Raw genomic sequence first — 14,107 nt, 5'->3', positions numbered from 1 at the left:
GAGGTTGACTTATGCACACCATATTTTACAGCAGAACAATGGACAGCAGGACGTGAAAGGAACACCTGGCTCCTTTGCACAAAATCCATGTTGCTCTGTTTGCCCTAACTGCCTCCTGGCACAGGGTACTTCGGTGTTGCCAAAAAGCCGAGTCTGATTTCGAGGGTCACCGGTGCCATTGGTCTATTCTTTCCTGTGCTTTGGCTGCATTGTCCACTGAGCGATGGGCCCTTTCAGTCCAGCTATGTAGGATTGGCCTCTGATATTGTGCCTTCTCCCATTCTGTGTTTACTTAGTGTGTGCACCTGCCCGTTCAATCAAGTGTATAATCAGATGTATTGCAATTGTTTCAAGATCCTTTGGCCATAGCTACATTAACTACTCATTGTTTTGAGCCGAGTCTCTGTTTCCAGTTCATGTGCTCTCACCAAGGCTAGTGACCTAAATATCTTGCATTCTTTATTCATAACAACAAATAAGATCACTGATTGCCATTAAGTGCATGCTTGTTTTTTTTTTTTTTTCTAGGGACATAGGAAAGCGCTTGGAAGTCAGAAGAAAAGTGGAGCCATGCCTTGGAATGCCCAATTACGTCAGCACTGTGGAGCACGTCCAAGCCAAGCTAACCTTATCCTACAACCGCAGGGGAGATCTTGCCATTTACTTGACAAGTCCTATGGGCACTCGCTCTTGTCTGCTGGCACCTAGGTAACCTCACTGGCTCAAGCTGACATAGTCTAAAATATTTTTTGCAAGGAACTGTTTGCCTAAAACCAAAACTTTAATTTTCAGGTAGATCCTGACAGGTTTAAAATGGTTGTAAACCACAAAGTATATCCATTCATAATGTGTACTAGCCTCAATCCAAAGCACTGTGTCTATGCTTTCTGTCCTGCATTGCTCTGCTATTTGCATGAGTCACCTCTGACAGTCTATACCACTGGTCTCCAAACTGTGGCCTGGGGCCAGATTGGCCATTTGCTTGCATTTATCCGGCCCTTGGTGCACTATTTCATCCACTGAAACCAACAATGGCACCAATAAAGGGGGCCCAATTGCTCCCAATGACACCAGTGATGGAGCACAATTCCTCCCACTGACACAACAATGGGACTCAGACATCAAAGATGGGGTGCAATTCCTCCCAATGACACCAGCGATGGGGCCTAATGACCTCAACATTGGGGCACAATTCCTTCCAATGACACCAATGATAGGGCATAATTACTTTAACTAAAACAAAAACTATGGGGCATTATTTTTTTTCCCCCACTGACATTGGAACTTCTCCCACCGGTCACAGTCTAGCCCCTCTAAAGTCTTCAAGACAGTAAACTGGCCCTTTTGTTTGAGAAATTTGGAGACTCCTGATCTACATCAACACCAAGCAATCCTGGGGGATGACCCTAATCCCCCTTCCTCCAGCACGCAACAGGTGATTGACAGCCTCAGCTGTGCATGTTTCCTTATGAAACTGTGTAGAGGGGGGTATGTCTATTCCCTCCACTCAGGTTCTGAAGTTACACTCAGCTCCCTGCGCTGTGCTATACAGTGTGTGATGTTAGATTCCCGCCCCCTGCCTTCTGAAGCTATGAAATACTGTGCACATTCTGAACTTTGAGTGGATGTAGAGAAGAGTAGGCTGCAGATAAACAGGTGCAACTTATGTAGGAGGATTTGTTTAATCTCTGTGTATCTCCTGATGCCTATGGCTTCACTGGATATATGTAAGGGTTTACAACCACTTTATTTTGCCATGCAAGTTCTTCTAATGCAGGGATATGCAATTAGCGGACCTCCAGCTGTTGCAGACCTACAAGTCCCATGAGGCATAGCAAGACTCTGATGACCACAAGTATGACACCCAGAGGCAGAGGCATGGTGGGACTTGTAGTTTTGCAACAGCTGGAGGTCCACTAATTGCATATCCCTGTTCTAATAAAATAACTGGTGAAGAAATAAAGTCTCCATTTCCTAGTTGAACACTTCCTTTACAGAATTATGTAGAGGCAATAGTAGGGACAATGATTCCTGGTGGAGCAGATCCTGTTACTCTGGAGTCCTTGTGAATCAAAGAAGGCCGTGGGTAAATTGGCATACTGAGGTTTCCTCCCCAGCCCTATGCTGGCTTCACACCTATGTTTTTTGGTTGCTATGTGCATTGAATTGTGGTGCCGTTCATTTAGAATAGCATTCCAATCTGTAACCACAGAAGCCTGTACCCACGCTGCAGCCCACCACAATGCTCGTGTCATGAGTTGTGGTGCTCTGCATTAAAGTTTAAAAAAGTACCAAGTCTTTAATACTTGCATACCGATGTCTTCATTTTAAAGAAGACCACCACCCTGTGGCTTTCAATGATCTGCTTTGTTGAGTACATTGTAATTGTATCCCATTTAGTAGCAACTGTCTGTGAAATTGGCATTCCCTTTAATATATTCTTGATTTTGTGCCTCTAGGATCCATGATTACTCTGCAGATGGCTTCAATGATTGGGCTTTTATGACCACTCATTCATGGGATGAGGATCCAGCGGGAGAGTGGGTACTGGAGATTGAAAACACCAGTGGTAACAATAACTATGGTAAATTTCATCCCGAGCCTGCTGGTTGTATGAAGTGATGAAGATGGGAGCAGTTTTAGTACTTTGTCTTAGAACTTCGCAGTATTAGACCTTTTTGTCTTTTTAATGTCTTTGTATAAAGTCATGTCCTAGCTTTAATATCCTTGTCCAATCAAGCCTGGGAAATCTGAGTGGGCTAAAATGGTTCCAGTGTATGCAAGCTCTAACTGTAAATTCATTTCATTTGCTCTCTTTTGGTTGGTTAAATATACTATTGAAAGCATTTCATTATATGTGTCCAACAAAAAGGAATGCTGGTAGGTTAATTGGATTCTGTCTAAATTGACCCTAGCATGTATGAATGTGAGATGGGGACCTTTTAGATTGTAAGCTCCTTGAGGGCAGGGAATGATGTGCAAAATATATGTAAACACTACATAAATTTCCCGTGCTATACAAGTACCTATGATGAGTACAAAAAATAGCCGCTCGTCCAGCCAGACATCTTGTGAGCTGATAACGTCCTGTGCTCTCTGCCCCTTGACTGTTATCAGTCGGCATCATTCCCTGCTATCTCTGTGGACTTCAAAACACCTCCTGCCTGCTATCTAGAATAGAGGGAGATGTTATGTAGCCCCATCACATCCCTATCCTCGGAGGGGGAAAACAATGCTCAGTATGGTTGTCATTTTAGTACAGTAAGTGTGTTAATGGCAGGATTACCAGGGTGAAATTAAAGGGGGGAAAAAACTATTGCAGTCACCAGATCTATGAAATAGTAAGTTGGATATACACTTTAAATAATAAAGACTTGGTTAACCACTTCAGCCCCGGAAGATTTGGCTGCTGAATGACCAGGCCATTTTTTGCGATTCGGCACTGCGCTGTTTTAACTGACAATTGCGCGGTCATGCGATGCTGCACCCAAACAAAATTCACGTCCTTTTTTTCCCACAAATAGAGCTTTCTTTTGGTGGTATTTGATTGCCTCTGCGGTTTTTATTTTTTGTGCTATAAACAAAAAAAAGCAGCAATTAAAAAAAATAAATTTATAATAATAAATATTCCCATTTTTTTTCTTTTTTAAAAGCTGTTTTTTTTCTCAGTTTAGGCCGATATGTATTCTTCTACATATTTTTGTTCCAATAAAAACGCAATAAGCGTATGTTGATTGGTTTGCGCAAAAGTTATAACGTCTACAAAATAGGGGATAGATTTATAGCTAGATAGATTTTTGACATTGTGGCAGACACATTGGACATTTTTGACACATTTTTGGGAACATTGGCATTTATACAGTGATCAGTGCTATAAAAATGCCAGCGATATGCGGCAATAACTCCGGGAGACATGTCGGCCACAGTGGTGTGCTGGGACCGCTGTGGGGGCTTCATTCTAAGGTAAGTATTTCATAATGAGCTAGTATGAAATGCATACTAGCTCATTATGCCTCTGCCTTACAGGTTTTTTTTGTTTTTTTACAACCACTTTTTAAGTCTGCTTTAAGTCTCTGTCTATCCTATTGAATAAAGTGGTGAGCCCATAGCAAGCCTGGCCTTAAAAATCCAAAATGGCTTATTTTTTGCACCAAGCTATAAGGCAAGTTTTACTGAAGTGTAAAATATGTGAAATTTGACACAGGGAACAAGTTGGAATGCCCCTGGGTATTTAATTTTTTTTATATTCTAAACGTTACAATGTCTTGAATCCATCAGAACTCATTGCAGGGTAAGCCTATGGCTTGTAATGGGATGTTTTTGTTCCATGTAAAGCTATTCATTCCCATTGTTCTGTTTCAAGGTGATGTAGCTTTTCCAACACACATGGAACACATTTCCTGCAATGTTTTGTAAAATCCTGAATATTAGTAGTTCAATGCTTTGTTGATTCTATGGAAATGGCACATGCTTAAATCCTTAGCCAACAGATAAGCCTGCACAGGTTTTTGCAGTTGGATGCAATGCAACTTGTAGTGTATGTATTTATTAAAGAGCTTGTACGTGATATCGGCTGTTCCTAATTATTTTAAATGTGTAGCTGTGTGTATATTTTCTAGGTTTTGGATACAGTAGGAAAGAATTAAAACCTCCATTTGATTGTATTGCTCCTACTCTGTGATGGCTGACATTTTTCCTTTCTATTCGTTCTTGTCGAATGTGATGGGAAATCCAACCTTTTACAGGAAGTGAGGGTAATTCTTTAATTGGAGACACCCGATCCAGGGACTACTGCTAAGAAGGGAATTCCCCTCACTTTCTGGAAATTTCTTTTCACTTCCTGTTGCTTCACAAGTACAGAAATTGAAGAGAATCCTTCGAATGAGACCTAAAAAAGACGCATTGGTATTAACCCTTCCCATGCAGCGATAAAACATTTTTTTAGTATGCATACTCTTTAAAGTGGTAGTAAAGGCAATTTTTTTTTTATAGTATGTTATACTTACCTGCTCTGTGCAGGTTTGCACAGAGCATCCACAATCTTTTCTTTTCATGTCCCCTGCCACGCTCCTGGCTCCTCCACTTCAGCCAGTAATAGCAAGCCACTTGCTTTGGTGCACGCTCATTCCCGAGCCCCACTCTATGCGTCCATAAGACACATATGGGTTAATTTACTAAAGGCAAGTAGACTGTGTGCACTACAAAGTGCAGTTGCTCCAGAGCTTAGTAAATAAGGTAAATCTTCACTTTGCAAAGAATACCCAATCCAGATGCAAGCAAAAAAAATACTTTTTGCTTGCACGTGATTGGATGATGGAAGTCAACAGGTCGTTTGCTCATTTACTAAGCACTTTCAGCATGCAATTTCACTTTGCAAAGTGCACGGCATATTTGCCATTAGTAAATCAACCCCATAGAGCCGCAGATTGACTCCACCCTCCGCTCTATCATTGGCTGTGATTGACCATAGCAGGAGCCAATGGCTCCTGCTGCTGTCTCAGCCAACGAGTAATGAAAGACCCGGGAGAAGCTTGGCTCTTTTGCACATCGCTGGATCAAAAGGGTGAGTATTAGGGGGGCTGGGGAAGCCACTGCACCCAGAAGGTTTTTCACCTACCTGCATAGAATGCATAAAGGTAAAAAACCTTGATCCTTTAAAATCACTTTAAGGGTTATTGTAGACCAAATAGGTTTGAGATTTACAGACCATGAGATAATTGTTTGTGATCAAGTGACTCACATACTGCGAATATTTGTACCTGAACTAGCTTTGTTCCCTTTTCTCAAAATAAACTTTGGCTTGGGTTGCACAGAGAGCTTACAGAATGCTGGATATTTTCTTGTGAGATAATCACTTTCAACAACCAGAAGGGCTTGCTATAAATTCCTTTTTATGGTTCAGTTGTAGTAAGCAATGCTGGACTCCATTGTGTATCCATTCTTTTTTTAGCAGAGCTGTATATGGCAAGTGTCAGCATGTCCTTCCAGTTGTTGACATGATGAAACTGCTAGGTCCACCTGTAAAGCCAGGGGGTCATCTGGATTTGGAAGCTTGGTTGAAATGTCCAATTTGGACAACCTCAAAGAGTTAAATGGTTGTTAATGCCAAGGGCAGTAGTTCTCAACCACTGAACCATGGCTTTCCTTCTCCCGGGCCTCCAACCGGCTCTAGGTTCCTTAACTTCCCGCAGTGCCCAAAAGCTCCCATAATTCCCCCCAACCACCCATAGTGCCCACAAACCCTCTTAGAGTGAGCCTTCAGGCTCCATGGTTTTCTTTGTTTCTAACTTTAGTGGCTCAGAATGCTTTCAAAGAATTTAGCAGGCTCTGGTCTCAGAATGGTTGGAAGCCACTGGCCTAGGGTACCGGTAAAAAGGACTTTTACCGGAATTTCTCACTCCTCCAGCGGCTGGTGTTCAATTCTACTTCCTAACACTCCAGGTTGTGGCCATGTCCCTTGGTGTCTTCACATACAAAATCAAAAGTTATGTTGTGTGGGCCAATATGGGGCACCAACATCCGGAATCAAACTAGTAGTAAATATCTAAGAAATGTATTTTCACTGTGCCCAGACATAGCACAAAACAATTAAGTTTATTACAAAAGAAAGTATAACACGATAAAATGTGATGCATATAAAAACAATAGGCAGCTACAAGTAATAGTTACAGTATACAAATATATGTATTTTAAAAATGCATTGGTTAAACCATATGCAGTCTTAGGAATGAAATGTGGTGTTTATAGCCAAACAGGGTAATAGTGACCTCAATGCGTTTCACTGGATCACCTTGCTTCTTCAGGAGGAATAGGAACTTAAAATACAGCAGTGGAGAGCCTTGCCATTCTAGTGTTTCTATAAATGTACACAGTGTAGGGAGACACAGGCCTGATCCCTGCATACAAGCATGGCTCCATAGAACGCTAGAGAAGTGAAGGAGCCACCCTTAAAAAGGCAACAGGGATATACAATGTAATACTGACATATAATCACACACATGGGCTGGACTTTTTTTTTAACCTCACCAGCTTAAATTAATTGAAACAAAGGCAAGGATTAAAAGATGAAGAAGCTACATGCTCAGTAAATGGTTGACTGCTTGCCGACCATATACTATATATATATATATATATATATATATATATATATATAATACACACACACACACACACAGCGGCAAGGTAGCTCTCCTGGGGAAGATCACGTACCTGATCTTGCACTTCCAGGTCTGGGCCACAAATGCATGCCCCCATCGACTGACTCCTGCTGTGATTAGACACAGCAGGAGCCAATCAGCGGATCCGGTCGACATGATGTGATCGTTCGGGACACAGATTTAATGGCAGTCTGCCTATGTAAACAAGGCAGATCACTGTTCTTTGAGAAAGGAAGATTGTGATCCTGTGTTCCTGCAAATAAGGATCTCTGCCTGCCCATGGTACAAGCACCTCACAGTGTACACAAGCACAGGTTAGGCACACATTTAACCCTTTGATTGCCCCTGATGTTAACACCTTCCTAGCCAGTATCAGTACAGTAACAGTGCATATTTTTAGCACTGATCACTGTATTGGTGTCACTGTTCCCCAAAAAGTGTCACTTGGTGTCCGATTTGTCTGCTGCAATGTCAGTCCCACTATGTCACTGATCGCCACCGTTACTAGTAAAAAAAAAAATGAAATAAAAATTCCATACATTTACCCCATAGTTTGTAGGCGCTATACATTTTGCGCAAATCAATCCATATACACTTATTGGGATTTTTTTTTTTTTTTTTTACCAAAAATATATAGCAGACTACATAGCCTAAATTGATGAAGAAATTAGATTGTTTTTTTAATTGGATGTGTTTTATAGCAGAACATAAATAATATTGTTTTTATTTCAAAATTGTCTCTTTTTTGTTTATAGAGCAAAAAATAAAAGGAGAGGTGCGGCTAACAAAGGCTCGTAAACTGACCACGGTGTCGGGGCTCAGCAGGCATGATTAATTGTGGTCAGTGTACAGGGGGGAGAGCAGAAACTGGTAGGATCAGCCAAGTTTATTATATGAAAAAGGGGGTACATGTTTTAAGGTAACGGGATCTTTTTTTTTTGGGTAACGCTTTAAGCTCAGGGTTCCAGCAGGGGAACACCGGGAGCCATAGAAGTATCACCAGGGAAAAGTGTGCTATCAAGAGAAACCTGTCACTTTTCTGTAAATGCACAAAGCGATAGGTTCACTTTTGTGAGAGTTCGTGATCTACTGGTAGAGAAGTGTCTCTTATACAATAAAGGTAAAAATCTTCCATGAACTATGCGTATAAAATAATTCTATGTGGCAAGGGTATAGAAAGAATTTCTGGGTGAGTGGCAATTGTCATTGCAGCACTTACTGCTCAGGTCTAGCTATGCCAGTCTATCTTGCTCTTTTGTTTTCTGTTTTCACATTCATGGTACGTGGGCAAGATAAGAAAAAGGGGGTTGTTTATTTACTACATTTTGTCAGCCGTGTGAAGGCTTGAAACCACTTGATTTGGCTTGTTATATTAAGCAGCCCAGCACGTGGAACCGAGTGTGCAGAGGATCGATGAGCATGAGGAGCGCGAGCGGCGAGTTATCGCTCACACACAGATGGGTCACACAGCACAGGGCTCCAATTAGCTGCTTAGTATTCACATGCAGAGTCCTGTCTGCTCACAAGACACCTCCCTACACCTGAATAAGAGGATTGTTAGTGACAGGATCTGTGGTTCTGCTTCTGTACACAGCAAACAGCCTTCCTCCAGCCTTGTATTTAGCACAGACATGCCTATGTGCTATGCACCGTCACACTGACAAACTAAAAAAAGCAACCTAGGCTGCTGCCTGCTCTCTGCAAAGCTTTACCGGAGTCTGTAGCTGCCAATCAAGAGGACTCGGTTATGATAATTTAAAGATTAAGCATTAGCTGCCATCTTCTTTCTGAATACAAAGGGATAAGAGCTCCTGCATAGTTTAGCAAGTTCATGGACATGCCGAGAGCTTCATTTCTAAAAGTTCTAAGGGAAGAAATGTTGGCTAAGCCAGCTATACAAATTCTTTGTGCATTTACCAAATGCTCTGTCAATTTTAGCTATGGGCAATAGGATGGCTAGTGAAAAAACGAGAACTGAGCTCCTCCCTATCACCTACCAATATATTCAGTCTATACCCGTCATACAGAATTCTAGTATGCTTATAGGGAGAGAAGAAAACCGACCAACCGACCCAAGCTTAGATGTGATAGCCTGCAAAAAATGGTCTAGTCAATTACCATTTTTTTCTTTTAGACAAAGGGAGAACACACCTCTCCTTATGGATTCTCTATAAATTCAGTCTATACCAGAGGTCTCCAAATGTTTTAGTATGATGGCCACATTGTGTATATTATTCAAATGTATGCAAGCAAAAAAATTTGTGTTATACCCTACATCCAGCAGTGCCCATCACAGTCCCCCTTACATCTATATTTGCCCAGCAGATGCCCCCACTTGCCTTACATGGCGCAGAGCAGCAGAGTGAGGCTCTTCTTTAAGGCCAATACCAGTATTATCCTTTTTCCTGCATGTTTGCATTTTTCCTGATATTCCCGACCATTGTGGTCGCTCCTGCTGAGACATTTGGTAGCAATGTTTCAGCTTAAGGTTACAGCTATGAAATATATGTAGATACTTATCACTTTGATATCAATGAACTTTGACCTGTGTGTATGTGTATAAATCATTTTTTTTTTTTATAAGATATGTAAGTTTTTTCCCCTTAGAACCTCATACTCCTGAGTAAGCAGAATTACTTTCCAGGAAATGTGTAGAGTTGGGAGACATTTCCAACACCCAGTTGATGCCTTAATCACGTTGGTTACCACAACTTGTATACAGTAACAGATACAATGTAGGAAACTCTAATGTAGAGACTGAGAGTGTGATCAAATTCTCTTAATGAGGTTGTTAAATAACAAATCATAGATGGGAACATGATTCTTTTTTTGTTGTTGTATTATTTGTATGTCTTCTCAGTGGACATAAATTAAAAGTGGATTTTAATACATTACTTGTCTTTGGGTACCTTAAAATTCAATTTTCCTGTTTTGTTCTTCATTGCCTTATCTTAGTATTTGGAACCCATAAGTATACCAGCATATTCTCAATGTTAATGTGATACATTTCTGTAGTTTTAATTTTAAGCAGTATATGTAGAAAAGCATGTCATATGAATTTGTAAAGGACTGCTATGAAGGCTGTTAAATCAATTCAATATATGTGTGCACATTTTTCCATCTGTCTGCTGTTTCATGCCCCTTCACTTGCCAGTTGTACCATGTACATTGGCCACCTGATAATAGCAAGTCATGTAACTGACTCAAACGTTACATGTGATAGTTTATGAAGGGATTAACAACTGTGGTAAGAATTTTATTTTATGAATTTTTTGAGGATAAAACTTGGCGCGGTCAATAACAATTGCCTTCTTCTTTGACTGAAGGAAAACTGACCTTTGCTTCTATAAATACCACATTATAGCATTGTTTGGTCGTGGTTGTGCTTTTACTGCTAGTGACTTTGTAAATTGTTATAGCTTGTATTTACAGCAGATAGCAATAGAAATATAGTCCCCCTTACATCTATATTTGCCCAGCAGATGCCCCCCCTTGCCTTACATGGCGCAGAGCAGCAGAGTGGAAGCAACAAAGTGGAGCCGGTGTCCTATCATATACTGTCCCCCATCGGATAGTGTCCGCTGTGTACTGCGCATGCGCAGTATGCAGCACACACAGATTCCGAAAATACCCGAAGATGAACGGCGCCTGCTCCGTGAGTCCAGGTTCTATCCCCACCATCCAAGTGGACATAGAGTTTGAATATAAAAGAGCCGAAGGCGCAGCGAGGCCGAGCCCGAAGCATGGCGAGCCCAAAGCGTGGCGAGCGTAGCGAGCCCACGAGGGGCCCTCTAATTTTGCATGTATGCGCAGTACGGGGCGGACACTATATGATGGCAGGACACTATCTGCCAGAACACCGGTCTGGATGGAAGAAGTCAGGTACTCCTGTAAAGGCTTAGGACAGGGTAATACGTCATTGATTGCTAGGATGCCGATGGTCCTAACATCCAACCAAAGTGGATGTGCCGGTCTTGTATCACAATACACAGATTGGTGTATCCACAGGCATCCAGATAGTTTTTCTTCGGCAAACCGTTGCTGTAGGCTGTAGTTTGAAGACTCTTGGGCTGTACCATTGTCATTTAGAATTCTATTATGCTTTTAGGGAGGGAATAAAAACAACTATTTTAACTTATGCAATAAGGGTGTTGGTGTTGCACCATAATGCTGTGCTCACATTTGTGCATCGTTCTGTTTTGTGCCCCTTCATTTGTCAGTTATACCATGTATGGTGGCCCCCAAATGATAACAAGTCCCTCATGTTGTAAAGCGCTGAGAAAACTGTTGGCGCTATATAAAACCTGTATAATAATAATGTATCCAACTCAAGCATTGTTTTTAAAAGTCAATTTATGATGGGAATAACGGTCAAGGTAAAAAAGGAATGAAAAAAAAAAATGTCTAGACAATTACTATGGTTTTATCCTTTGATAAAGGGAGAACAGACCTCTCACCATACACATTCCACATTCTAGTCTTGGTGCATTTATTGAAAGTGATTTTGTCCTTTGTTCTGCTAGAAGGTGATGCAAAGCCAAACATTTTACTTCAGTTTTGTATAATTTTGTATTTAGGCATTGATGATAGCAATATACTGTATAGTTAGATCGTCTTCCTTAAAGTGGGTTGACACAAGGTGCCAGCAATTAATTACCCATTTTAAGGCGACGACACTCACAGCATTGTGTCCCTCAAAGATAGGAAGTGTCTTAGGCCTATAGAATGCTTCTCCCACCTCTGTTATGGAGAAAGGGCGGTTTTCTGTAGTCTGGAGGCAACTCAGACAAGGCTAATAACACTGAAGTGTGCTTACAACAACACTGGATTTCTGGCAGGATCAGCCACTTTTTTGCACTTATTGAACAGATATCAAAAAAGGTTCAAAGGTATATTTAATAACCAAATGGGAGCAAAAAATAAGTTTGTTGTTTATCTACACATTAGGGTGTTTTGTAGTGGCGTTAACACAGCACTCTTGCTGTGGAATACCTGGTCTACCAGACTGTTATTGGTGCTAAGACGTATGGGGCAAGATTTATTTATGTATTTATTTTAATAATCAATGCCATTTTAATACAGAACAAAAATGTGAGAGCCAAACCTGGTAAAATGGATCATTCAAGCTGCTGTTGAAGACAATTGTAAAAAAAAAAACATTTTCACTGCTGATTTTGAATTTTCTCCCCCTTTTTATTAATAGGAACGCTAACCCAGTTTGTCTTGGTGTTGTATGGCACTGCGTCTGATCCTCCAAACTCGCCCAACCAAGTTGATGGTGTTGGATGCAGAACTGTAGCTTCTAGTCAGTCCTGTGTTGGTGAGTATTGAAAGGATTTTTAGGCCTTGTTTACTAAAAGTGTCTGAAACGCAAAGGTTTGATTTGACCATAGCAAGAAATTCATTTCTAGGGACAATCTTTTTATTGTAAGAAAATAAAATAAGTATGACCGACATGTACAAACGCCAAGCAAGAAAACCGACATCAGCTACAAAAAGCTCATTTACATTTTAGAAATCCATGGATACATGACCACCCCCATGTGATTAAAGCAGAACTTCACCCCTCTACCATATTTAGTTTTTTTTTTTCTTGGGAGCGGGTACCTAGTTTTGGCAGGTACCTGTTAATTGGAGCTGAGGTTCGCCCCTCCCGGCCGCAAACTTTTGGGACACAGGTCCCAGGAGGCTGCGGGACCATTCACAGGGTGCAGCGCATGCTCATGAAGGAGCAGCAGTAAGCCAGCTGTGAAGCCGCAAGGAGTCACCGCTGTCTTCCCATAGTAAACATACCAGTGCCAGGGTCCCGAAGACCAACAAAGAACTGACCCAGTAAGGATGGATCTAGATCCCTGGACAGGTGAGTGTCTGTTTATTATTTGTAGCAGCTGACTTTACATTAATTGGAACATGGTGAGGCTCTTCTTTAAGGCCAATACCAGTATTATCCTTTTTTCCTGCATGTTTGCATTTTTCCTGACGCTCCCGACCATTGTGGTCGCTCCTGCTGAGACATTTGGTAGCAATGTTCCAGCTTAAGGTTACAGCTATGAAATGTATGTAGATACTTATCACTTTGATATCAATGAACTTTGACCTGTGTGTATGTGTATAAATCTTTTTTTTTTTATGAGATATGCAAGTTTTTTTTCCCCTTAAAACCTCATACTCCTGAGTAAGCAGAATTACTTTCCAGGAAATGTGTAGAGTTGAGAGCCATTTCCCACTCTCAGTTGATGCCTTAATCACGTTGGTTACCACAACTTGTATACAGTAACAGATACAATGTAGGAAACTCTAATGTAGAGACTGAGTGTGTGATCAAATTCTCTTAATGAGGTTGTTAAATACCAAATCATAGATGGGAACATGTTTCTTTTTTTTTGTTGTATTATTTATATGTCTTCTCAGTGGACGTAAATTAAAAGTGGATTTTAATACATTACTTGTCTTTGGGTATCTTTAAAATTACATTTTCCTGTTTTTGTTCTTCATTGCCTTATCTTAGTATTTGGAACCCATAAGTATACCCGCCTATTCTCAATTTTAATGTGATACATTTCTTCAGTTTTAATTTTAAGCAGTATATGTAGAAAAGCATGTGATATGAATTTGTAAAGGACTGCTACGAAGGCTGTTAAATCAATTCTATATATGTGTGCACATTTTTCCATCTGTCTGCTGTTTCATGCCCCTTCACTTGCCAGTTTTACCATGTACATTGGCCACCAGATAATAGCAAGTCATGTAACTGACTCAAGCGTTACATGTGATAGTTTATGAAGGGATTAACAACCGTGGTAAGAATTTTATTTTATGAATTTTTTGAGGATAAAACTTGGCGCGGTCGATAACAATTGCCTTCTTCTTTGACTGAAGGAAAACTGACCTTTGCTTCTATAAATACCACATTATAGCATTGTTTGGTCGTGGTGGTGCTTTTACTGCTA

The 14,107-nt window shown here is 40.8% G+C and overlaps 1 protein-coding gene across 2 annotated transcripts in view; it reads left to right on the top strand.

Annotated features, from left to right (window-relative positions):
• FURIN (furin, paired basic amino acid cleaving enzyme) overlaps nt 1-14,107 on the top strand; it is a 391,128-nt gene that overhangs the window by 339,506 nt on the left and 37,515 nt on the right. For both annotated transcript variants that reach the window (XM_077472137.1, XM_077472136.1), the window contains exons 13-15: nt 529-708; nt 2,460-2,584; nt 12,361-12,477. In XM_077472137.1, the coding sequence (XP_077328263.1) occupies nt 529-708; nt 2,460-2,584; nt 12,361-12,477 (422 nt within the window). The remainder of the gene's footprint in view (nt 1-528; nt 709-2,459; nt 2,585-12,360; nt 12,478-14,107) is intronic.

This window comes from Lithobates pipiens, unplaced genomic scaffold (genome assembly GCF_037356315.1).
Source record: "Lithobates pipiens isolate NorthernLeopardFrog02 unplaced genomic scaffold, aLitPip1_a1.2 Scaffold_8, whole genome shotgun sequence".
Lineage (NCBI taxonomy): Eukaryota > Metazoa > Chordata > Amphibia > Anura > Ranidae > Lithobates > Lithobates pipiens.
The sequence above is the reverse complement of the archived record's forward strand: the minus strand, read 5'-3'. Positions and strand labels throughout refer to the sequence as shown.